Source organism: Ornithorhynchus anatinus, chromosome 1 (assembly GCF_004115215.2).
Source record: "Ornithorhynchus anatinus isolate Pmale09 chromosome 1, mOrnAna1.pri.v4, whole genome shotgun sequence".
Classification (NCBI taxonomy): Eukaryota; Metazoa; Chordata; class Mammalia; order Monotremata; family Ornithorhynchidae; genus Ornithorhynchus; species Ornithorhynchus anatinus.
In genome coordinates, this window is record NC_041728.1 from 170,815,796 (window position 1) to 170,842,607 (window position 26,812).

A 26,812-nucleotide genomic window follows, 5' to 3' on the forward strand; every position below is an offset into this window, starting at 1 on the left:
AAGTCTTAATCCCCATTTTACAGATGAGGTAACTGTGTCACAGACAAGTTAAGTGGCATGCCCAGGATCACACAGCAGACAAATGGCGGAGCCGGGATTAGAACCCAGTTTCTCTGATTCACAGGCCCATGCTCTTTCCACTAGGCTCTGCTGCTTCTCACTGTGGGCAGGGAACATGTCTGCCAATTCCGTTGTAGTGTACTCTCCCAAGTGTCTAATACAGTGCTTTGCACACAGTAAACACCCAGGTAACACCACTGATGGGTTGATACATTCATGAATATAGTGGTGGCGGAGTGAATATCAAGTGCATAGTGAGTACAGATCCAAGGCCATAGGAAATGTTGAAGGGTGGGTGAGAAGGGGAAATAACGGCTTAGGGACCTGGTGGGAAGTGCCAGGTAGAGAAGGAACCAAGTTACCTCTTCCCACAGCCCCCCAGATCTGCAGCATTTATCAATCTGCAGCATTTATCGACTGGCTATTTACTGGCTATTTATTATTACCTTCCCATGGAGGGTTTTATGACAGGAACTGAGTTTTAATTTCATCAAGGGAGATTGAGGAATATTAAAGAATTAAATAAATACCACCCCAAGATCCTCAGAGAGGTTGAGAGGATGTGTAAAGACAGCGTGACCACTCCCCACTGGTCCAGGAGTAAGCCTTCAGCGGGCTTGCCAAGTAGATCGGGAAAAGGCAGAGTTTGGTTCTTTTGGAATTAAGTAGGAACTTGAATCTTCCAAAACTGGTTTCAGGACAGGCCTGGGGAGGTGACTCTGCCCCTTTCCAGTGACTTCCAGCTGCTTAATGAATGAAAATGGGTGTGGAACAGGGGGCAAAAAGCATTGAGCCAAGCCATAAGTCATTCCCTCCACAATGAGTGTGATTGGGTCATAGCCCCTGGCTGCTGCCAGAAAATGCCCTGGGCCACTAGCATAATCCAGTCCTGACCCTAAAAGGGAGTTTCTTCGATTTGGGGTAGATTTGGGGGAAAGAAAGGGAACTAGACTTTCCTCAACAGGGATGGGAAGAACTGGCTATCAGTCATCGGAGCCATTCACACATGCTGTCTTGGCTCGGCCTGCCACAGTTGTGATTTGCCCTCTGTTTTTCAGCAGTTTTCAGCAGAAAACTGTAGGGGCAGGACAAGGAAGTGTGAGAGGAATAATAATAATAATAATAATAATAGTGATATTTAAGCGCTTACTATATGCCATACACTGTTCTAAGCGCTGGGGTAGATAGAAGGTTCTCAGGGTGGACACAGTCCTTGTCCCACATGGAGTTCACAGTCTCAGTCCCCATTTTACAGATGAGGTAACCGAGGTCCAGAGAAATATAGTGACTTGTCCAAGGTCACACAGCAGACAAGTGGCAGAGCTGGGATTAGAACATAGGTCCTTCTGTGTCCCAGGCTCGTGCTCTACCCGCCCCCAGCAAGCAAGCCCAGAGGCCTAAGAGTTGGAGATGTGTGTTTCTTGGGGTACCTCATACCCAGTAGTGGTTGTTCTCTGCCTGACTAGGGTCACAACAGTAGAGCGATGCTGATCTCCTCAGTCTCCATTCATTCAGGACCCCCTTTGTTCTCTCACTGGCTTCATGTAGTATAGGGCCAGATCTCTTCTTGAGGGCTTTGGGATCTTAGGGGGAGATATGCTGGCTAGGGCTTGTGACGTTTCTCTCCGACTCAATGGCTTTGCTTTGAGTCCTGTGTTTGGTAAAAGAGTCCCACCTGAGAGACAGTGTAAGGCTCTGAGGAGGGATTAAAGGCCACAGATTTAGGTCAAATCTGCCATCAATAATAATAGTAATAATAATGTTATTTAAGCACTTTCTATGTGCCAAGCACTGTTCCAAGCACTAGGGTAGATACATGGAAATCAGGTTGTCCCATGAGGGGCTCACGGTCTTAATCCCCATTTTACAGATGAGGTAACTGAGGCACAGAGAAGTTCAGCAACTTGCCTCAAGTCACAGGCAGTCAAGTGGCAGAGCCGGGATTAGAGCCCACATCCTCTGACTCCCAAATCTGTGATCTTTCCACTGAACCATGCTGCTTCTCCATCTTAGGGGGGCCTGGGCTAATAATGATAATGATGATGGTATTTGTTAAACTCTTACTATGGGTCAAGCACTCTTCTAAGCGCTGGGGTGAATATAAGCTAATCAGGTTGGACACAGTTGCTGTCCCACATGGGGCTCAGAGACTTAATCCTCATTTTGCATATGAGGTAACTGAGGCCTAGTGAAGTGATTTGCCCAAGATCACACCACAGGCAAGTGGTGGAGCAGGGAGTAGAATTCAGGTCCTTCTGACTCTCAAGCCCATGCTATGTCTACTAGGCCATGCTGTTTCCCAGATCTGCCTCTGGTCCTCTGAGTCATCTGGGGCAAGTCACTTAACTTCTCTGGCCTTCAATTTCCTCACCTGCAGCATGGGGATTCAATACCTATTCTTCCTGTCCTTCAGACTCTGAGCCTCAGGTGGGACAAGGACTGTGTCCTGCTGAGTATTTTGTATCTACCCCTGAGCTTAACACAGGGCTTGGCACAAAGTAAGTGCTTAACAAATACTACAGTTGTTGTTTGTTGTAGCATTTATTGTGTCCCTATTATATGCAGAGAAATGTGTTAAGTGCTTGGATTCAATAGAATTAGTGGAAGGGATTTCTGCCCCAAGGAGTTTACTATCTAGAGGGTAGGAGATCTGCTCATGAGACAGCTGGGAAGGAAGCGAGTAGATATGGGAGAGAAAGGGAGTTGACTAAATGAGGAATGGTCTGTGAAATTCAATATCAAACCCAGCCCTAATTGATCTGGTCTGGTCAGCAGTTCCCCAGCATATTTACTGTCAATTAAGTAAATCAATTAGCTCTTGTATGGATGACTTCACAAAAATGCCTTCGCAAACAAATACATAAATTTTACTACCTCATAAATTTTACCTCATTGCTTTCAATCAATCAATGGCTTTTGCTGAGTGTCTTTTAAGTAGTAATGATATTAAGTATTCCCTGTGTGCAGACCACTGTATTAAACACTGGGAAAGAATGTACAGGTGAGATCCATCTCTGTTGCTTGGGGGGCTCATAATCTAAAAAGTGCAAAGCAATCTACTAAAGACTTGCTCTTCCCAACCCAAACCTCTAGAGGGAATAAAGAGAATAAAATCAGGACTCTTCACTTCTCAGCTGAAGGTACCAGCTCAGAGCAGGGCAATTTGCAAGGCTTCACCCACTCTAAATTGTAAGATCCTACCAACTCTTCAATTATTCATTTTTTGAGCATTTACTGTGTGCAGAACACTGTACTTAGTGCTTATTGTAGGTGGGAAATGTGTGTTACATTGCCGTTGTATGCTACCCAGTGTGTAGTACAGTGCTCTGCACACAGTAAATGCTCAATAAATATGATTGATTGACTGACTATTGGAAAATAGGCAGATGTCTACTGGGGAGGTCAAATGGCCCTCTGGGCCTTCCCAAGAAGTAGCATTTCCATGAGCAATGAAGTTCAATGTGAATATTTAGAGATATTGGACTGATGGGAATGTGTCTGTTTCTTGTTTATATTGTACTCTCCCAAGCTTTTAGCACAGTGCTCTGCACCAAGTAAGTGCTCAATAATTACAATTGACTCTAAGCAAATCCCGGTGCTTGGTTTTTGCAGCCCAAGGGAGCAGACCGAAAACAGAAGACAGACCGGGAGAAGATGGAGAAACGGACTGTCCAGGAGAAGGAGAAATACCAGCCATCCTATGACACCACAATTCTCACGGAGGTGAGGTGACTCTGGATCACTCTTGCCATTGTCCTCCTCCCCACAAGGTGTCTTTTGGAGTCAGCTGCTAGGTTGCCGTGTGTATTTTCTCCAGAGGTTGGTTTTTGATCAGGAACTCATGGTAATTAAGAACATCTCAGTGGGTTTCTCCCTCTCCAATTCTCCCTGTCCCCTGGGTTAGCCCCATATCTTTTCCTGGGCACTGCTTTTTACCACTGCCATTCTGACCACATTGGAGGAAGCCCAAACCTATTAGTGATTTAGTTGACTTATTTGAAATCCCAATCTGACCAGTCATTTTGTGTGGTGGTCAACAAAGATGCTTCGGTGTGAAGGGAGGAGTCTCATATTCCCAACTAAATTTACACTCTTGAGGTTTCTACACATTAGTGATTCCAGGCTCCACACAGTCAAATAATTTGTCACACTGCTAGTTTTTTGTGGGCCATCAGAAATTTTCAGGAATGTGCCATTTTAAGGAGGGGAAAGAAAGATAGTGATGGTGGTATGTGGTGCTTACTATGTGTCGAATACTATACTGAAGGCTGGGGTAGATAAAGGGTAATCAGATAGGACACAGTTTCTGCCACACATGGCCTTACAGTCTAAGGGGGAGGGAGAACAGGTATTGAAATCCCATTTAACAGATGAGGAAACCAAGGCATAGGGAAGTTAAGGGACCCGATTGAGATTACCCAGTAGGCAAGTGGTGGATCCAGATTAGAACCCAGGTCCTCTGGCTCCCAGGCAGGTTTGTATCCTTTCCTTTATGTCATGCTGCTTTGGAAGATTTCTTTTACTAGGGTAGGCAAAGGATTGTCTCTTGGGATAGGCTTGATCTGTCTTGGATTCTGTTCCTGCTTTGCCCCTCCACACCCAATATGACTCTCAGCTACATATTCCACTTTTGTGAAATTTTATCTGCCATAGAAATGGCATTGATATTTCTTTATTTGCTTTTAGAGGAGTTTATGGAAATTAAGAAATCTGGGATTACTGGGTTGGGGAAGGAGTTAAAAGGAGTATAAAATATTTTAAAACACAGATGCCAAATTTGTATTTTGATCCTAGCTGGAGCAAAAGGGAACAGAGATCTTAGAGAGACAAGGAATTGGGCAGACTTCAGAGAGCCACCATCTCTGTTCTTTTCAGTCTTGAATGAAAACTCTCATCTTGCATCAGAGATGGGAGTGAGCATGGTGGGGAGTCCAGTGCAGTAACCTAGGGGCAGTCAGTCCACTACCTCTTGGACTGGGGGCCTATAATAGTTTCCTTCACAGCCATGGCTTTGAATTTCCCATTTATTTTTGGACCTCCTTACTTCAGAAACCCTCTCCGAACAACAAGAGTCTTCTAGTCTGACCTTGGGCAAGTCACTTAATTTCTCTTTGCCTCAAATCCCTCATCTATAAAATGGAGGTTGAATATATGTAGTTTTCTCCTACTAAATCAGGTCTCCATGTGGGACCTGATTATCTTGTATCTACCCCAGTGCTTAGTACATTCATGCATTCATTCAGTCGAATTTATTGAGTGCTTACTGTTTGCAGAGCTCAGTACTAGTACAGTGTGGGACACATAAGTACTTAACAAATACCATTATTATGACCATTATTATTATCATCATTATTGTTATTGTTGTTGTAGACTCTTCTTTCCTCCCTTCTTTCATTAATCCTCCCCCACTGCTTCCTCTTCCTTTGTCCCCTAATGCACACTTCTTCAATTTGGGAAGAAAGATGAGAAAGGAGAACTTTCAGTCAGTCAATGGTATTTATTTAGTGCTTACTGTGTGCAGAGCACTGTACTAAACAACAAACATATTACATATTACATCCCTGCCCATGTTTGATGACCTTTTGGGAAAGTCAGTGGAAAACTTGGAGCTAAGTGCATTCTCCATGGGGTTGAAATAGACGGTGAGCTCGTTGTGGGCAGGGAATATCGCTGTTTATTGTTGTATTGTACTTTGCCAAGTGCTCAGTATAGTTCTCTGCCCACAGTAAGCACTTAATAATTGCGATTAAATGAATGAATCTGGTGACAGTTTCTCATGGGTAACGTTTTTCCCTCAGTGCTCCCCATGGCCAGATATGCCTTACCAAGTGAACAACGCTCCGTCCCCAAGTTACAACAGTTCTCCCAACAGCTTCAGCCTTGGCGATGGGTAAGTCACAAACTTTTTCCTTCTTTTTTTTTTTCTTTAAATGGTATTTGTTAAACACTTACTATGTGTCACACACTGTACTAAGGAGGAGCAGCATGGTTTAGTGGAAAGAGCACGGGCTGGGGAGTCAGACATCGTGGGTTCTAATCCCACCTCTGCCACTTGTCTGCTGAGTGACTTTGGGCCAGTCATTTCACTTCTCTGGGCCTCAGTGACCAAGACTGTAAGCCTCGAGCGGGACAACCTGATTACCTTGTATCTACCACAGTGCTTAGAACAGTGCTTGGCACATAGTAAGCACATAATAAATACTATTATTTTTGTAGAAGCAGCATGGCTTAGTGGGAGGAGCACGGGCTTGGGAGTCAGAGGTCGTGGGTTCTAATCCCAGCTCTGCCACATGTCTGCTTTGTAACCTTGGATAGCCACTTAACTTCTCTATGCCTCAGTTACCTCATCTGTAAAATGGGCATGAAGACAGTGAACACTGCATGGGACAACCTGATTAGCTTGTGTCTACCCCAGTGCTTGGGAGAATATGTAACAGAAATGATACACGTTCCCTGCCCACAATGATCTTATGGTCTTGAGAGGGAGGAAGACATTAATATAAATTATGGATATGTATTTAAGTGCTATAGGGCTGAGGAAGAGGTGAATAAAGGGTACAAATCCGTTGGTATTTATTGAGTGGGTGGCAGATATTGTACTAACCTCTGGGAAAGTAAAACAAGCCTGACACACATTCCTTGCCCAAAAGGAGCTTACTCCCTAATGAAGGAAATGGACACAAAAAGTATTTACAAACAGAATTGGAATGCATAATTAAATATACTCACAAGTATTGAGAATGGTTCTGTATAGTGTGGGAGAAGGCTTTTAGGTTGATATGACCTGGTATCTAGGGAATTATATGTAAAAGGTTTGGAGGAAGGTGGATTTTTGGAGCTCTGTGGCTTGGATTTGGTGGTGGGGAGGTTTTTTTTTTTTGTTTTTAAAGGCTGGAAAAAGAGCTAGTATTTATCCTTCTGAAGAGTGAAGGACGGAGACTCAGACTAGGAACAGCTAGAACCATGTCTTGGGAGGATTAAAGACAGTGAGCTGGGGAACAGAGCGTGGTGGGAGCTGATATGTAAGATAGGGAGAGCTGGTGGAGAGCCGTCAAGTCAGTGGTCAGTCAATAAATAATGTTTATTCAGTGCTTACTCAGCAGAGCACTGCTCTAAGATCTTGAAGGTACAATAGAATTAGTAGAGGTGCTCTCTGGCCTGAAGGAGCCTACCATCTCTTCAGGGAGACAACCACAAAAATAAATTACAGGTAAATATAGTGGTGAGAAGTGGGCAAGGTTTGAGTACTCAGTAATTAGGTGACATGGAATGTAGGTGGGGGAATAGGTTGGGGAGTGGAGAGATTAAGCAGGGAATGCATGGAAGAAATCTGATTTCAGAAGGGCCTTGAATCAATCAATTTAGGCTCCTTGTGGGCAGGGAACATGCCTACCAACTCTGTTGTATTATACTCTCCCTAGTGCATACTATGGTTCTCTGAATACAATAAGCACTCAATAAACACCATTGATTGAGTGCTTACTGTGTGCAGAGCATTGTAGTAAGCACTTTGGAGAGTACAATACAGTAGTATGGGTAGACACAATCCTTGCCTATAAGGAGCTTACAGACTACAGGGAGAGACAGAGGTTAAATTAGAGGTGGATGTATGCATAAGTGCCATAGGAGTGAAAATTTAATCAATGGTTGAGAACTTACTATGTGCAGGGCACTGTATTAAGTGCTTGAGAAAGTATAATATAACAGAATTAGCAGCACCAGACCCTGACCATAACGAGCAAACTGCTTAAGGGCTACAGACCCAGGTACATAAAGGGCTCAGAAGGGAGGGCAGTGTTTATTGGATGTAAAGAAGAGGGAATTTGAGGCAGAAGGGAGGGTGTGAACAAGGAGTTGGGGGCTAGAGCTGTGAAAATGAGAAACTATCCACTTTGATCTGGGGCCTTTGGACCTTTGATTTTTCCCCCACAGTATTTATGTACATACCTTTAAATTATATAATATAAATTCCTTATTTGTTCACATTTACATCTGCCTCCCCCTCTAGACTGTAAACTGATGGGCAAGGAACGTGTCTGCTAATTCTGCTGTATTGTGCTCTCCCAAGCACTTAGTACAGTGCTCTGCACATGCCAAATACTCAATAAATGATTGAGTGACATGGCAAGTAGGTTGATTTGGGAGTAGTGAGGCATGTGTGTGGGGGTAGTGGGAGAGGAGCAAGATAAGTGGAGGGGGGAGGGGAGACGGGGAGATGTGCATTAGAGCCAGTGGTTAGGAATTTCTGCTTGATGCCTTGAGGAACTGTTGGAGGCTTTTGAGGAGTGGGGAGATGTGAACAGAACAATGTTCTGGAAAAATGATCTGGGCAGCCTAGTGAAGTATGCCTGGAGAGGGGAGAAACTGGAGTGGAGAGCTCGACAAGGTGACTAATAATAATGATGGTATTTGTTAAATGCTTATTATGTGCCAAGCACTGTTCTAAGTGCTGGGGTAGATACAAGGTAACCTGGTTGTCCCATGTGGGCTTCACAGTCTTAATCCCCATTTTACAGGTGAGGGAACTGAGGCACAAAGAAGTGAAGTGACTTGCTCAAAGTCACACAGCTAACAAGTGGCTAATGCAGTAGTTGAGTTGAGATTTGACAAGGTCTTGGATCAACATGGTGGCTGATTGGATGAAGAGGAAAGGGGATGTATTTTGGAAATGTGTGTGAATTTCTGGTCAAAGGCCTCCATGGTCCTTGGCACTGCTAATGGAATACTTCTGGAAGAGGTGGACAGGGAACCTTCTGCTTTGAAGATTTGGCAATCTTTTATTCACTTAAGGGGCTTTCGATTAAAGACTTCAGATTGGAGTTGATTTGCCTGTCATTAAAGCACTTGTAGGTGAACTTCAAGAGTTTAATAGCAACTTAATGCCAAATCTGTCAAACCTGAAGATACTTCTTTTTTCCTCAGTATTAGGATTTCTGTGTGGCAGATAGCTTACATATTAATGTGTACTCTTCTTCAGTAGCCCTTGGATGTGTGTATACGTATATATGTACTCAGCCATACAGTCAAGTCTTCTGATTCCTCAATTTGTAACTCTTTCTGTGTGGCTCACCCATTAGAATCCTTGTGGGCAGGGAAAGTGTCTCATATACCCGTCGTAATTCCAAACCTGGAGAGCCTTGATGTGGGCACACAAATACCAGTACTATTACTTTTCCTTTGAGGGAAGGGGCTTGGGTATGAAAGTGGGTCTATTATAAAATTACGGTATTGGTTAAGCGCTTACTGCGTCGTATTTTAGTGCTGACTGTGTGTCAAGCACCATACTAAGCACAGGAGTAGATATATAAGAGATCAGACGCCGTCCCTGTCCCTTATGGGGCTAATAAGCACTTGCTGCGTCGTCGTTGTCATTATTATTGCTATTGTTGTATTTTAGTGCTTACTGTGTATCAAGCAATTAACTAAGCACTGGGGTAGATATAAAAGCTAAAGAGGTCAGACACCATCCCTGTCCCCTATGGATCTCAATCTAATATCTCCTCAGGGACTAGCAGTGTATGGAACGCTCAGCAGGTATTTCATTCATTCAGTCTTATTTATTAAATAATAATAATGTTGGTATTTGTTAAGCGCTTACTTGAGTGTCTGATTACATACAGTGGTCTGAACGCAACAATCTTATTTATTTAGCACTTACTAATGTGCAGAGCACTGTTCTAAGTGCTTGGGAGAATCCAATACAACAGAATTAGCAGACACATTCTCTGCCCATAACGAGCTAATGCCTGAGAGAGTACTATAGAGTTAGCCTAGAGAGAGACACAAAATCGTTCACAGATATAGATGAGTATGTGGGTATGTCTGTGTACAGACGAGCTACAGTGGGTATGAGAGCATGGGTGTATAGTTGATTCAGTTGGCACAATTTAAAATTAACTGGGGAAGACCTCCTGGAGGCCTTCAAGATAATAATAACTAGTAATTATGGTGCTTGTTAAGCATTCATGCTGTACTGTACCATGTTTGAGTGGACAAAAGATAACCAGCCTGGGCACAGTCCCTGTCCACCTTGGGCTCACAGCCCAAGTAGGAGGGAGTAAAATTGAATTCCCATTTCACAGACGGGGACAATGAGGCCCAGAGCAGGGAAGTGACTTGCCCAAGGTCACACAGCTGACAAATGGCAGAAATGGTTTTATAATCCAGTTCCTATCAATCCCAGGCCTGGGCTCTTTCCACTAGGCAAAATTGCTTCTCTACATCCTCTAGAAGTCTAGGTGAAATGTAGACTATCACAAAAGAGAACTTAAAATGGGTTGTGGGTTTATGGCTGCCCTGATAGGAAAATAAAAGGAAAAAGGACATTTTTCACCTAAAACTATGTATAGTTAGGGCTCTGCTTGGTGAAAATACATATATCCTAATGTCTTCTCTCTCCCAATTTTATGCCACTTTTTTAGCAACAGTTCTCCAACTCATCAAGTGGAGCCCCTGCCCACCAGCCATGACGTAAGTATTTGAGATCATGTTAATGTGCTGCTTTTCTCTTTTAGGACACTGATGAACAGTTCATTTCAAGACCTCTTATTCTTTTTGCAATGTAGCACCTCCTTCCCTCTGCCTCCATTCAAGACGCCCAGCAGTGGCTTCATCGCAATAGGTTCTCGCCGTTCTGTAGACTCTTCTCAAGTTTCTCTGGTGAGTGGCATGAGTTTGCTTCCGGGTGGGGTTTCCACCAGTACAATCAGTGGTGTGTCAGTCAGTCTAACTTGGGAATTCCCATTTTCATTCTCTAGGTGCCGACTTACTGAAAATGTCCAAAGAAGATTTTGTTCAGATATGTGGACCTGCGGATGGGATCCGGCTCTTCAATGCCATCAAAGGCAGGTGCGTGTTCAATTTCCAGGATCTTGAAAGCTGTGGGACATGGTAACCCCCTTTTATGTTTCTTTAGGGATTCCTCGGTGTCATCATCAAAGTCCCTCTGCTGTAAGTCACATGCCCTGAATCCTTTCCAGATTAAAGGCAGATATATCACCTCAGAAATCTGGTTTGCCTATGACCCTTTTCCTATCTGGGCAGCATCTTAGAATTGATCTACATGAGGTTTGACTTAAAAGCTTGGCCAAGGAGAAAGAACACGAACCTGGGAGTCAGAGGACATGGATTCTAAACTAAGCTCAGCAACTTGCCTGCTGTGACCTTAGCCACTTTACTTCACCAGGTCTCAGTTTGCTTATCTGTATAAAAAGGGACCAAGTAACTCTTCTCCTGCCCACTTAAACTGTGAGCTACATATTGGACAGGGACTGTATCTGATCTGATTATCTTATCTACTTGAGTGCTTAGAACAGTGCTTGGTTTGTTTTTTATTATTATTATATTTTTTTCGGCTGGCCTGGACCATTCTGCAACCAGCCAAACATTCATCAGCTTGCAGGATATTTAATTCACTTTCCCCTCCTTGGGTCACATGTGGTCAGAAGACCCAAAGGAACAGGTTTCCTGTAGGACTACTACCCCACGCAGGCATTTACCTCTCTCCTTTTTTCCATTCAAGTTGGCTGGTTGCCCAGTTTGAGAACTGTGTGATGAATCACTGCATATTTTTGGAATTTCACAGATCCTTTTGGCTGCCAGGACCCTTGAAAGATCAACCGGTCCATCCCCCTGCCTCTAGGCATTAGCACACGTAGCCTCTTCCAGGCAGAGGGGAGGATTGGCCCAATACTTGAACGTCTTCCTGAAAGGACTCCCTTGGCCTCCCACGCCCCCATTTCCTCTTGCTCTGTTTCACTGTTAATGAAGAGTTGCTTTCACCATCTTCCATAGAATAATCCCTTCTGTGATTTTTCTATTTTTCTGCCAGGAATGTGAGACCAAAGATGACCATCTATGTCTGCCAGGAACTAGAACAGAACAGATCTCACCTGCAGCAGAAGAGAGAAGCTGTGGACAGCAATTTATGTGGTAAGTTTGTTGGGAGAGGTGAACCAGTTTGACTGGAGATTATCATCTCAACACTCTCAACCCCCTTGGAGACCCAGAACAATCTGTCATCTGTGGTCTTTGGTGGGGGATAGATAGGGGAGAGAAGAGGTGTTCTTGCAAGTAAGAGGCCAGTTGGGGGTGGAAAATGTATTTTAAGGATTTGACTTATTTACTCTCTTGACTCTTGTACTGAAGTCTTGTTAAACATTTCCCTAAGCTCCCTGTAAAGGGCTTGGAAAAAAATGTGTATGCACCTGAAATCAAAGGGACCAAATCAGCATATGAGAAAAGTTTGTTTCTTCCCCACCAGAGACCTCCCCTTTGGATCTGTTGGTTTCATGGGTCCTTTGTGAAGTTTAATTGTATTTTATAAAAATCGTTCCTTTTCCCAGGCACCACCACTTCTGGATGCCAAACTAAGAAAGTTCAAAGGTCTTGGGGGTGATTTAGAAGCACCAGTCACAGAGAAGGTTTCTAATCTTAGGAAATGCCGATAGCTCCGTTATCAGGCACTGTATGGCAGAGCCCCGTGACCTGCCAACAAAAATTGGGAAGACCATCTTGGGAGGTGGGGGTGAAGGGGCGAGGGTGGACCAAGTCATATGCTGAAGCATCACTGGTGGGTAACTTCCATTTGTAGAATCACTAGCCATTTACGGTGAGTTCCCGACCTGAAGAGAGGGAGGACATGTGGATGTCATAATCTAACTCAAGGGAGTTTCTTGGGATATTCTAGCTGTTGGTGCCGAGTCATGCCCCCCTGGAATCCAACCATTTTTAGCCACTAGTCCTTCCAGGACACCTACAAAAGCACACTTTTTAGGAGGCAAATTGTTTTTTAATTTTTTTTTCTTTCTGGCATTGACAGCTTTACAAAGGTCAGGTTGCATTTCAGAACCACCCGGCTAACAAACTCATTAGAAAAAGCCCTAGCTTACCTGTCCTAAGGCCCGGTTTGGAGAGTAGTTAAACATTGGAAAGCCGGTTATTTGCATGAGGTTGTTTGCCTTTCTAGTTGCAGAATGTGGGGGGCAACCGAGTCCTCTTCCCCATTCTTAGTGTGTCAGCACCATGCAATAGTTCCTGGGAGTTTGGAGACAGACACTAGCAGAACGCCTGCCAAGCGGGGGACTTAAGACAAGGAATGATTTTGAGTCTTGCGACCAAGCTCAGAGCTGCATGTCTTGGCTTCTTGTCTAGGTCTCTGGTGACTGAGAACAGTTTCATTCACCTGAAGTCAGCTCTTAGAATCTGAAGAACAGAGACAGACAGGGGGACTCTCTGGCCTTAGTCTCCTAAGAAGGACACAGGAAGAGAGACAAGGGATAAAGACTAACCGATTGCCATGTTAATGAATGTCTGCATGCTTGGCGGATGTTTTCCTAGAAACCCAAGTCTTGTGGTTTTTGTGGCTGACTCAGAGGTTTCTAACCCTAGCATCTTCTTGTCTGGTATTGCTCTTTTCCAAATGAGTCAAAATGGTATTTGAGCATTTATGTGCAGAACACTGCACTAAGCACTTGGGAGAATACAATAGAGGATCAAGTGGATTCTGATTTGAGGCAAAAAAAAACCGATATCTGTCACTCAGCCAATAATTCAAGGAGTTGGAAACAGCCCTGCACATACAGGCGTGAAATATTAGAAGAGACTGAAAAGTTTCTTCAAGCTTTTCCCATCCAGCGCTGGCGATGCTGCTTTCTGTATGGAAAGCAAGCACCAGTAGTTTAAAGCCAAAGGGGCTGACTTTTCAGTATGTGTACCAGGGCACAAGTAGGGCCAGAATTTTAGAGCAGGCAGCACTGGCTTCCAAGAAACCCATTGCTCAATCAATAATAATGCTCACTCGCTCTGTGCAGAGCACTGTACTAAGTGACTGGGAGAGTGTAATACAATTAGTAGACCCAATCCCTGCCTTCAAGGAGATTGCTTCACCCCCTTCTCTGGTTGGGTTTGGCAGAGATCTGGGATGAGGGAGGCCGAGTCCAGCTCCAAAAGTTGTCAGGGTAATTTTCCCCCAAATTCCCCACAGGAGTTGCCCTGTTTGTCGAGAAAAACCATTCCCAGGGCTGTCTTATGAGGCTTTTCTTGGCAATTGCCTGATATCTTGAGCTAGTGTCAGATACTATTTTAAGCCCTGGGTTAAGATTCAAGTTAATCGGGACAGACTCGGTCCCTGTATCACATGGGACTCACACTCTAAGTAGGAAAGTGAACAGGTATTGAATCTCCATTTCAACAGATGAGACTGAGGCACTGAGAAGTGGAGTGACTTGCCCAAGGTCCCACAAAAGGCAAGCAGCAGGGCCGGGACCAGAACCAGGTCCTCAGACTTCCAGGCCCAGGCTCTATCCATGAGGTCATGCTGCTCCTAATTGAGCTTCTCTGCTAAAGCAGGCCTAAAGCCCCGTCTTCCTGCCTTGTTGCAGTGTACCACGCCATCTTTTTGGAAGAGCTGACTACTCTGGAATTAATTGAGAAGATTGCAAACCTCTACAGCATCTCCCCACAGCACATTAACCGAATCTATCGGCAAGGACCAACCGGTATCCACGTCGTGGTGAGCAATGAGGTGAGGAGCTCCAATCCCAAGTTGGTCTGCTGTCTGAACAGGCCTTCAACTAGCTAGTTGATCTTGGTTTCTTTATGTCGGGGGTGGGTGGGGGGAATCTTTCTGACCGTAGGAGGAGTCTTTCGGAGTCCATGATCATGTAGCCAAAAATCAAAGCATGAGGAAGGGGAAGAAGAGTCCAGTCACTTTCAGAAGAAAATTTGGTCCTCTCTTCAACCCATGGGGAGTGGAGCCGCTTGGCCATGCTGGTCTCGGTGACCTCAGAGTGCTATTAATCTATTCATTCATCCAGTTGTATTTATTGAGCACTTTCTGTGGGCAGAGCACTGTACTAAGTGCTTGGGAGAGTACAATATAACAATTAACAGACACATTCCCTGCCCACAATGAGTTTATTCATTCAATAGTATTTATTGAGCACTTACTATGTGCAAATCACTGTACTAAGCACTTGGAATGTACAGTTTGGCAACAGATAGAGACAATCCCTGCCCAGTGATGGGCTCACAGTCTGGAGGGGGAGACAGACATTAATATACATAAATAAATGACAGATATGTACATAAGTGTTGTTGGCTGGGAGGGGAGATGAATAAGGGGAGCAAGTCAGAGCGATGGAGAAGCGAGTGGGAGAAGATGAAAGGAGGGCTGGTGTGGGCAACAAGGGCTGAGGTATTGGAGGTGACTTTCACCTCCCCCATTTCTATTCAAGCCAGGAGAATGAGTAACTGGTTCAATGGTCATTTCTGGCCCTACTGGGAAGCAGCGTGGCTCACTGGAAAGAGCACGGGCTTTGGAGTCATAGGTCATGGGTTCGAACCCCGGCTCTACCACTTGTCAGCTGTGTGACTTTGGGCAAGTCACTTAACTTCTCGGTGCCTCAGTTACCTCATCTGTAAAATGGGGATTAAGACTGTGAGCCCCATGTGGGGCTTAGACTGTGTCTAACCTGATTACCTTGTATCTACCAAAGCGCTTAGAATTACGCTATATGACAAATAGTAGCTTGACAAATCCCATTTAAAAAAAGTCTCTCTGTTGAAGTGCTTGGCTTCAGGAACGGTTTTAAAAGAATCAAAGAGCTAGAAAGGCTTCCATGGATTGGGCATGATCTAGACTGTAAGCTCCTTGTGGGCAGGGAACATGTCTGCCAATGGGAAGCAGCATGGCCTAATGGAAAGAGCAGGGGTCTAGGGGTCAGAGGGCCTGGGTTCTAATCCCAGCAGCACCACTTACCTGCTGTGTGACCTTGGACAAATTCATTCAATTGTATTTATTGAACACTTACTGTATGCAGAGCACTGTACTAAGTCACTTCACTTCTCTGTGCCTTAGTTACTTCATCTGTAAAATGGGGCTTAAGACTGTGAGCCCCATATGGTATTTAAGTGCTTACATGCTAAACACTCTACTAAGCACTGGGGTAGATGGGCTCACATTCTAAGTAAAAAGGAGCACGGGTATTGAATCCCCATTTTGCAGATGAGGGAACTGAGACACAGTGAAATGACTTGCCCAAGGACACAGCAGGTAAGTGGCAGAGCCGAGATTAGAACCCAGGTCCTCTGAGTCCCAGGCCATGCTCAGTAACTGTGTCCAACCCAATTATCTTGAATCTATTCCAGGGCATAGTACATTGCCTGACACACAGTAAGTGCTTAACAAATACTATTTTAAAAAAACACCCAAATTCCCCAAAAACTAGTAGTATTCTCCCAAGTGCTTATTACAGTGATCTGCAAGAGTAAGCACCCAATAAATATGATTGCAAGAGTGGGAGACAGTTTTCAACGCATCAGTTAATACATTCGAAACAAGTCACAGAAACTCAGCTGTCTGATTTCGTGGACTTGAGGTCCCTTAAGAACACTGATTTAACCAGAGTGGTATAAGTGAGCGAAGCAGTGAAGCACAGCATAAGAACTCAAGTGCCCTTTCAGTGTAAGCAGGCAGTGCTCATTCTGAAAAGTTTCCTGGCCCTTTCACCCTGATTAAATCTGAAATCTTAAACTCTTAATTGCTGTGAAGTGCTGTGGGGCAGCCCTCTTGGGGAATTGCCTTTGCTAGTTTGGGTGTAAGGGGGCTTAATTAAATACTTAAGTTACTTATTAATGGAGTGTGTGGCTTTATTTGGGGGTTTTCATGCCCAAGTAGCAGAGCAGCCAAAGTAATTGATGGAGCAAACAAGAGGCACAGAATAAATGTACTTCATGCATCATTAAGGACCTGAAGAGTGTGGGGGAGGGAGAAGTGGGGAAGAGGAGGAGTATATTTATGGGCATGCTTATCATCCCTTTTTGGTGGTATTTCAGCTTTGAAAAGGTGTGGTTTTTCACCTTAGCCAGTGGAGTAGGCCAGAAGTGGCAAAACCCATTTCCTAGGGAGGAAGCTGGATTTGCCCACCATCACCCAGGGTGCAGTTCCAATTAAAACTGTAACTTCTCACCAATTTTCTACCTCTCCTGTGTTCTCCCACACACACTTAGTTCAGTACTCAGTTAAATACTAATGCCTGATTGGTTCATTGATTTGTTCCCTAGCTGAAGTGAAGTGTGGCTTAGTGGATAGAGCATGGGCCTGGGAGTCAGAAGGACCTGGATTATCATCCCCACTCTGCCACTTGTCCGCTGTGTGACCCTGGGCAAGGCATTTCACTTCTCTGGGCCTCAGTTACCTCATCTGTAAAATAGGGATTAAGAGTGTGAGCCCCATTTGAGTCAGGGCCTGAGCCCAATGTGATTAACTTGTATCTCCCCCAGCACATAGAATGCTTGGCAGGTAGTGAGCGCTTAACAAGCACTGTTGTTATTATTAACTTCCAAAGAGAGGGAAGCAGCGTGGCTTAGTGGAAAGAGCATGGGCTTGGGAGTCAGAGGTTGTGGGTTTTAGTCCCACCTCCACCACTTGTCAACTGTGGGACTTTGGGCAAGTCATTTCACTTCTCTGTGCCTCAGTTACCTCATCTGTAAAATGGGGATGAAGACTGAGAGCCCCACATGGGACAACCTGATTGCCTTGTATCTATCTCAGTGCTTAGAACAGTGCTTGGCACATAGTAAGCACTTAACAAATACCATCATTATTATTATTATTGGGTGAATGATGGTCAGGGTCCCCTTTCTGTCTCCTGGGCATCTCCATGTGGTAGTCATTTCATGGGCATCTAGCCCAGATTTAGAAGTTGGGTTTTATTGCTGCCTCTCCCACTGGATTCCTGTGACCCCTAGACTTTTTTATTTTGTTTTGTTTTTAATTGCTTATGTGCCTGGCACAGTACTAAATGTTGGGGTAAATATCCGCTAATCAGGTTGGATGCGGTCCATCTTCCAACTGGGACTCATAGTCTTAATCCCCATTTTACAGATGAGAAAACTGAAGCAAAGAAAAGTTAAGTGACTTGCCCAAGGTGCCACAGCAGACAAGTAGCACAGCCAGGATTAGAACTCAGGTCCTCTGATTCCCAGGCTTGTGCTTAATCATTCTGCCTCTCTGCCTGGCAAATTCCACCTTTTGATTGCTCAGAGAGCCAGATGTGGAGTAATTGTTGCCATCTGTCTCTTTCACATAAAGCACAGAGGCAAATTCATTAGCAAAATATGCCTTAGGCAATGCCATTCATCTAATGGGCATTCCTTGAGTGAGCCGGGGAATGGATCCAGGTACACATTTCTTTCTTCCTTTGCCTCAAATGCGCGCACATACCCTTTGTTCCTGCATGTACCTGTTTCATTCATATTTGTGAGTGGTGGGAATGGTCAGAATCCAATCAGAATATGCTCAGAGATTTCCTTGCCTGTTAATCTTTCTCGTTTGGAGAGTGGTAGTTAGCTCTGCCTGTTAGACAGCCCTGAATTACTACTAAGAAGCAGCGTGGCTCAGTGGAAAGAGCACAGGCTTTGGAGTCAGAGGTCATGGGTTCAAATCCCCGCTCGGCCATTTGTCAGCTGTGTGACTTTGGGCAAGTCACTTAACTTCTCGGTGCCTCAGTTACCTCATCTGTAAAATGGGGATGAAGACTGTGAGCCCCACGTGGGACAACCTGATTCCCCTGTGTCTACCCCAGCGCTTAGAACAGTGCTTGGCACATAGTAAGCGCTTAACAAATACCAACATTATTATTATTACTAAGACTTCTACTAGAGAGTTTTTGTCCTTTTTTTCTGTGAACACTGATCTCGTTTTTTCTCCCCTCCCTGCTTCCCCCTACTTTTCAGATGGTGCAGAATTTCCAAGACGAATCTTGTTTTGTTATCAGCACGTTAAAAGGTACGGCTTCTGACTTCTCTGCGTGACCCTGTTTTCTTTAAACATAGCCTGGAAAGGTAGTCTTTGGTCTGACAGAATGTGTAGAAAGGTTCCAGGGAAGACTGAAATGTGAAAAGGAGTGGCTGTTGGTGCTGAACTAACCATAAAGGTGTAATTAAATGAGAAGTCTGACTTGGTGGCAAGAGTCTATCCTTCACTTACCGACGTCGTAGTGACAGGGTCTTAGTAGGTGGTTATGGTGGCATGGGTCACTCCTCTGCCATCTTGGCTTACTTGTTCCAGCCTCTCGGCCCAAAGTCCCTCAGTATGCGTGCCGAGCCGGATCTTAAAGCCTGTCGAGTTAAGAACCGAGGTACCAGGGCCTCTGGTCATGGTAACCTGTACCTCCCTGCCCCCTGGATCCTCATTCGCTTTCCTCTGTTAAAAGTGAAGTGTTTCTTCATTGCAGCCGAAAGTAATGACGGCTACCACATCATTCTGAAGTGTGGACTGTGAGCGGCAGGACTCCCCGAGATAGCGACGATCCCGGCTGGACAACACAAAAGACTGGAAAGAGCAAAGGGCGGAAGGGGACGGGGCCGGCGACGTTTCCGGGAAAACGACAACTTGGCAGAAACCAGGGGAAAACATTTTTGTAGGGGTAGAGATAGAAGGCCTGAGTTTATCCAGAAAAATCTGTCCCTCTCCCCTCCCTACCCTCCTCTCTCTTTTTGTGCCTGAAAGCTGTCCGGCTTTCTGATCTTTGTCGACTGTCCCAGTTGGTCCCAAGTGAAACACAGACAGCACAGCCTGCCCCTTTTCCACAATCCCCTGGATGAGGCAGGCCCACTTGGCTCCTCCATTCATCAAACCATGGGCTTCCCCTCTCTACCTTATTGGGACTGGCTGAGAGAAACCCTGACTGCCCTTCTCAGGGCTCCTGGGGAGCTTTAGCCTTTCCTTCCCATTATTTTTTGGGTGCAGCTGAGGCCCTGTGGTTCCTGTTCATTTTTGCCCTCAGCACCTCAGTTGCCTGACTCACCCCTTTCGTCCCCAGACCCATTTCAGAATATTTTTATATGGTCTTTTTAAAAGAATGATACAGCAGACACAACATTTTGCCCTTCTAAGCTTATGTGTGTCGGTATATCCACATACACACAATGTTGTGAAGTTTTTCTGTGGTCAGTAATCTGGATGTTTCATATCTTTATGTCCTGTGAAAATATGAAACCTCTGTGTGTGGGTGTATACATTAAGGCATACACACGTGTGTCTATCCTTCTCCCTATGTATATAGTATATATCTATACGCATAGATATCTACCTACAAAACCAGGTAGCTATAGATATATATCTAGTATAGCTATATATAAATACTATATATCTTTTTATATAGTGTGTATATATATCACTATTTCATCTTCACAAATGCTCAGACTGGGAGCTCCAGATATCAATTTTGGAAAAAAAGGGTAATCCAGATGGACAGGGGCCATTGAAATACAGGATTTGGTGTCAAAGGCTTACATGCTTCTGGAAAGTGGTTTAATGTAATTTAAAGTGAACTACATTTCTAAGCATTCCTCAGGCAGAGACTTTTTTACAGAGGAAAAAATCACCGTGGTCTCTGTCCATATGATTTTGACAATCAACTTAACAGCAACTCCCTCAGGTTTACCTCAGCCAGCTCATTTGAACTGTGCCTTTTTGCTTAGCTACTCTTTCTGGTAACTAGACTTCAGATGAGAGCTGTGGGATAGTGTTTCTTCTCTGCATGTTACCTGCTGGCATCCTGGTTTTTCAATCCTTATAAGGGAGGGCTTATGGCAGTCCTGAACCCAGATGAGGTGGGAAAGGGTTGGGCTAGATGAATTTTCAAGGTTCCTTTCGGCTCTGGCAATCTGAGTAGTTACAAGTTCAGGAAAAAGCACTTCTGGTTCCTGTTTGTCTTCACTTGACAACCTGGGCACTAAAATGTTTGCTTTTCTCTGCTCCGGGACTTAGATATAAATGAGTCAAAGTGAAAGTGATTCCGTGATTTAAATTAGTTGCCTCCGGCAATAGTGTTAGCTCTTTGGGAACAGCACAGTCATTTCATCCACCACCACATTGAGTACTTTCTAGACAACTGTGCAAGGTTGCTAGAATGTTCTGATCCAGTGCAACCTAGCTGAAGTGTGTTGTGAAACCGCACACTCTGGGAAAACCGACTGAAAAAGGTGATACAGCTTCCAAAGATCTGGCTCTGGGTTTCTCTTCCCTTCTCTTTTTGCTCACTCTGGTGAATTTTGGAAGCCTCTTGGAATCTGTAGGTTCTTCTGCTTTTTTAGAGCTGGCTGGCTCCAGGAAAATAATCAAAATACTTTTGTCTTTAGGAGTCGAAGCTCTTTCCATTCTCCTAAGGATGAATTCCCCACATGTGTACTGCTGTTTGTCTGGAGAACTTGTAGATCTTTCTAAAAAAGAGTGCAATGTAATGAGTGGGAGAGCAGAAGTGGTTTGCCATCTGTAGTAGACAAGGAAGTAAATGAGAAGTACAGTAACTTGGCCTAATAGAAAGAGCATGGGCCTGGGAATCAGGGAACCTGGGTTCTAATCCCAGTTCTGCCATTTGCCTACCCTGTGACCTTGGGCGATCCACTTAACTTCTCTGTGCCTCATTTTTCTCAACTGTAAAATGGAGATTAAATTCCTGTCTCCCTCCTTCTTAGACTGTGAGCCCCAGGTGAGACAGGGATGGTGTCCATCCTGATTAACCTTTTTTATGGTATTAAGTGCTTACTATGTGTCAAGCACTCTTTTAAGCACTGGAGGAGATACAATTTAACCGGGACAAACACAGTCCCTGTTCTCCATGGGGCTGTTTTAATAGAGAGAACAGGTATCGAATCCCCATTTTACAATTGAAGAAACTGAGGCCCAGGTACGTTGTGACTTGTCCAAGGTCACACAGCAAGCAAGTGGCCAAGCAAGGGTTAGAACCCAGGTCCTCTGATTTCCAGGTCTGTGCGGCCATGAACCTTTGTCCCAGTGCGTAGAACAGTGCTTGACCTATAGCAAGCATTGAATAAATGCCATAATGATGATGATAGCTCTAGCCACATAAATGTTTTCCTAAGCAGTTTCTGTTTTACACACGGAATTATTTACAGAGAGGAAGTGTGGAGCTTTGATTGGTAGTGTAGCTTGGGACAGTCACTTAAGAGTCAGGGCTAGAGGGGTGGAGGCAGCTGGGTTCTGACCTGAGAAGTAGTCTGCTAAGATGCTAAGAGGAGAACCAGTTACTTCACCCTGGACTTCACCAGTGACTTGATATCTGGGCCTGAGTAGCTGAAAATTTGAAAATCATTAAGTGGTGGGGGAAAAAAAAATCCAGTCAGTGCGAAGCTGCCTCCTAGCTATTCAGAAGGAAGGAGAACATGGGCAATAAACAGAAGAGTGGCATAGTTAATTGTATTTATTAAGTGCTTCTTGTGTGCTGAGCACTGGGGTAGATACAGTATAAGATAATTAGGTCACACAGTCCCTGTCCATGATGGGGAGAACTGGTATTCTTATCCCCATTTTACAAATGAGGGCACTGAGACACAGAGAGGCCAATGGTTCCACAGTTAGTTAGTGGCAGAGCTGGGATGAGGATTGGGGTTGCTCTTGCCACCAGACCACTCAGCTTTCCTGCCAGAGGTCCCCTAGGAATGGTGATTCCTGGCTTTTATCCCAGGGGGTACTTTTTTCTCCTAACATCCCCGATTTGTAGGAGCAGATTGCAAGATATAAAACAAGGGCCCTTGGCAATTGGAAATAGGTAATAGTAATAATTGTGGAATTTGTCAAGCACCATACTAAACCCTGGAATACATGCCAGATAATTCACCACTTCTCTGCTGTGTGACCTTGGGCAAGTCACTTCACTTCTCTGTGCCTCAGTTGCCCATCCTTAAAATGGGGATGTGTCCAACTCAATTGGCTTGTTTCCACCCCAGAGTTTGATGCAGTGCCTATCACATAGTAAGCACTTAACAAATATCATTATTATTATTTTTCAGTTGGACACAGTCCCTGTTGCATATGGGGCAAGATGAAGTGCACAACTGAATTTTCTGGTCCTGCAGATCACTTTTAGCTTCCCTGGCCTTAACCCATTGAAAACAGAGGTGCTAGAGGAAGGGTACACTCTGGCTAAAAAATGATGTGGAATGGGTCAGTGGAATGGGTCAGCCCAGGGTCAAAATCCAACAGCGGATGGCTGGTACTGGGACCTTTTTTGAGATTATCCCATTGAATACTTTGGTTTCATACTGCATGGGAATATTAGTGTATATGCTCTGTGTATAAACTAGAATATAAAATTTGCTTTTCTGGCAAGCTTTTTGTAACAAGTCTGCAATCGAAGAGAATACTTTGGCTTTTTCTCCAAGGAGATAGCTAGACCAGGAAGTGCTCCTTTTCTCTTCCCCAGCATATTGCCAGTCGGTAGCTGTTTCAAAGGATCTGGGTCAAAGTTCTGGTGCCTCTTGATTAATCAATTAAATTTACTGAGTGCTTACTGTGAGCAGAACACTGTACTAAGCACTTGGGAGAGTAGACTGTAACAGAGTTGCTAGACGCATCTTCAATAGAACTGTTATGATTTTACTGACTTCCCACCTCCCGTTCCCAGGGTCTGTCAAAATAGCAAGGGACTGGTGCCCTGAATCATCCTGTGAGCTTTTAAACTCCTTGAGGGCAGGGATTGTCTAACAACTCTATCTTATTGTGCTCTCTCAAGCTCTTAGTAAAGTGAACTGCACAAATACCATTGATTGCTTTGGTGAGGATGATTGCATGTCCCCACTTCTTACTGTGGGCCAGGGTTCCCAACGATCGGTCTTGATGCACTGTACTGTGTCCCGGCTTGTGAATGCATACGTTTGCCGGATGCACACCCAATAATAATAATGATGATAGTGTTTGTTAAGTTCTTATTTTTTGTGAAGCACTGTTCTAAGTGCTGGAGTAGATACAAGGCAATCAGGTTGTTCCCCGTGGGGCTTATAGTCTTCATCCCCATTTTACAGTTGAGGTAACTGAGGCACAGAGAAGCAAAGTGACTTGACCAAGGTCACACAGCTGACAAGTGGCAAAGCCGGGATTAGAACCCATGACCTCTGACTCCCAAGCCTCGGATCTTTCCACTGAGCCACGCTGCTTCTTATTTAGGATGGGGAACTGTGTGTTCCTTGGAGAAGACCCTGGTCCTTGGGATCCCCTTTCCCATTGATTCTGGCAGATTCCCAATTTGCTTTCCATCTGGGAACAGAACAAAACTACCTCTTTTATGTACTCTGATGATCAATAGACTCCCTCGGGGCTAATGCTGTAGAGAGAGGATTTGTGTGTGTGTTTTTCTGCAGAGGGGATCTGCTTATTCTTCATTTTGAACATGTCATGGGATTGTGACTGTGGGAGCAGCTTCAAGCCTGAGCCTCTCAATAAGATGCCCTTGTTGCCTTAATGGGACAATCGGCTCTGGAGAAGCAGTAGGGCTTAGAGGAAAGATCACAAACCTGGGAGTCAGAAGGCCTGTGTTCTAATCCTGGCTTTGCTACCTCCCTGCTTTATGACCTTGGGCAAGTTACTTAACTTCTCTGTGCTTCAGTTTCCTCATCTGAAAAATGAGGATTCAATACTCATTCACCTTCCTACTTAAACCGTGAGCCCCAAATGGTACAGGGACAAATTCCGACCTGACTGACCAATGTCTACCCTAGGGCTCAACGCAGTGGTTGGCCCATAGTAAGAACTTCATTCATTCAATAGTATTTATTGAGCACTTATGTGCAGAGCACTGTACTAAGCGCTTGGAATGTACAAATCGGTAACAGAGACAGTCCCTGCCCTTTGACGGCCTTACAGTCTAATCAGGGGAGACGGACAGACAAGAACAGTAGCAATCAATAGAATCAAGGGGATGAACATCTCATTAAAACAATAGCAAATAAATAGAATCAAGGCTATGTACATCTCATTAACAAAATAAATAGGGTAATGAAAATATATACAGTTGAGCGGACTAGTACAGTGCTGAGGGGATGGGAAGGGAGAGGGGGAGGAGCAGAGGGAAATGGGGGGAAAAGAGGGTTTAGCTGCGGAGAGGTTGGGGGGGGGGTAGAGGAAGCAGAGGGAAAAGGGGAGCTCAGTCTGGGAAGGCCTCTTGGAAGAGGTGAGCTTTAAGATATACTATTATTAGTATTGGTGTCTAGACCACTGTGGTGGAGGGAAACAGTTCTCCTGGTTTTGATTCAACTCCAGCTAATCAGGCTTTTCAGATTGAGGTAAACATTGCTTGGTAGATTCAGCCCTGACATTTCTGCCTCTGATGGGCTGGATGTACAGGACTATTGTCAGTTGGCCAAAGGGGACTAATGCTGATTCGTTCATTCAATAGTATTTATCGAGTGCTTACTATGTGCAGAGCACTGTACTAAGCGCTTGGAATATACAATTCGGCAACAGATAGAGACAATCCCTGCCCAATGACGGGTCTAATGCTGGTGAAATCCATTTTGCGATTGGGGAAGAGGTTCTCTAGCTTCTCTCAAGATCTCTCTTAGATGCACCGGGTTGCCTGGTCCTGTTCCAGTTCTCATTAAGACCCCGATTGGGAAGCCAGTGAGGTAACATTGCTCGTGATGCAAGGAAGATCCATTTTCCTAGTTCGTTTATGTTGTAGCATGGATCCAACAGTCCAATGTAAAGTTCCATAGAACACTGCTTTTGCTGGATAGATCTGATCTGATCTGCCCTGCCAAGGTGCGATCAGAGCTTCATTTTACTCCACAGCCTCAACCTGGTAATAATAATAAAATAATAGTAATAGATTTAGGGAACCAGATTCATTCATTCGTTTGGATTTATTAAGCTCTTACTGCATCCAGAGTGCCAGAGGTGGCTTGATCCTAAAACATTAAGACTGAACAGTATTTCCTCCTTTTATTTTTACTGAGTTTCCCACCCCAAATTAGGGAAAGATGCCTTCAGAATTACCCAGGGCTTTTAAAGGCCATGAAAATGGAAAGACATTTCAAGAATTGCTTTTAAAAGAACTCCTCTTTTTCCTTGCAAAATTTGTGCTTCCTTGATCTCCTTTTGTGGCAAGAAATCAGCCCAGTATGGCTATTAGGGTTCCTCATTATCATGGCCTGATCCTCAGTATTTATTGAACACCTACCAGGCACAGAATACTACACTGGATGCCTAAGACCATCCAATAGAAGTACAGTTCACATTCCCTGCTCTTGAGGAGCTTACAATCTAATGGGGGAAGACAGGTATATTTAAATTGTAAACCTACAATAGGAACAAAAGTAAAAGCGGAGATAAGATGGTTACTAAACAAAAGTAGGTCTATAAATGAGTAAATAATGAAATTAGGAGGTAGGCATATGCAAACTAACAGTGGCAATTACTGGCGCAGTTGCTTCCCTCAAAAGGCTCTCTTTAAATTTAAGCTTCTAGGGAAGTATTTGGGGAGGGTCACAAATACAGGCAAGTTCACTCCATGGGGTTCCCAGAGTATCTGTATTGTGAAATCCAGAGGTCTGAGGAAGCAGAAGGTCCAACACAATCCAAAAAATAGGCCAATCTGAACAGGAAACGTTTTTCTGCAAGGTACTGATCCAGTCAGTGAATCTCTTCTCTGGTACTGGAAGGGTCATGAGGACTTTTCAATCACTCAATCAGTCAATGGTACTTACTGAGCATTAACTATGTGCAGAGCATTGTACTAAGTACTTGGGAATGTACAGTGCAACGCTGGCAGATGTGATCCTTACCCACAAGAAACTTATTTTCTACAAGAAAAGCTCGTCAACTAAGGAAGCAACATGACCTAGTGGAAAGAATCTGGGCCTTGGAACCAGAGGACCTGGTTCCACCACTTGGTTGCTGTGTGACCTTGGATTAATCGCTTAACTTCTCTGGTACCTGTTCCCTCAAGTG

General features: G+C 44.4%; 1 protein-coding gene across 2 annotated transcripts in view; it reads left to right on the forward strand.

Moving 5' to 3' along the window:
• Positions 1 to 21,453, forward strand: part of TFCP2L1 (transcription factor CP2 like 1) — a 61,750-nt gene extending 40,297 nt beyond the window's left edge. For both annotated transcript variants that reach the window (XM_029076298.1, XM_001509223.5), the window contains 9 exons: positions 3,673 to 3,783; positions 5,859 to 5,950; positions 10,482 to 10,530; positions 10,626 to 10,719; positions 10,818 to 10,908; positions 11,891 to 11,991; positions 14,442 to 14,584; positions 18,799 to 18,850; positions 19,299 to 21,453. In XM_029076298.1, coding sequence (XP_028932131.1) covers positions 3,673 to 3,783; positions 5,859 to 5,950; positions 10,482 to 10,530; positions 10,626 to 10,719; positions 10,818 to 10,908; positions 11,891 to 11,991; positions 14,442 to 14,584; positions 18,799 to 18,850; positions 19,299 to 19,345 — 780 coding nt within the window. In that variant the 3' untranslated portion in view covers positions 19,346 to 21,453. The remainder of the gene's footprint in view (positions 1 to 3,672; positions 3,784 to 5,858; positions 5,951 to 10,481; positions 10,531 to 10,625; positions 10,720 to 10,817; positions 10,909 to 11,890; positions 11,992 to 14,441; positions 14,585 to 18,798; positions 18,851 to 19,298) is intronic.
• Positions 21,454 to 26,812: the final 5,359 nt, after the last annotated feature.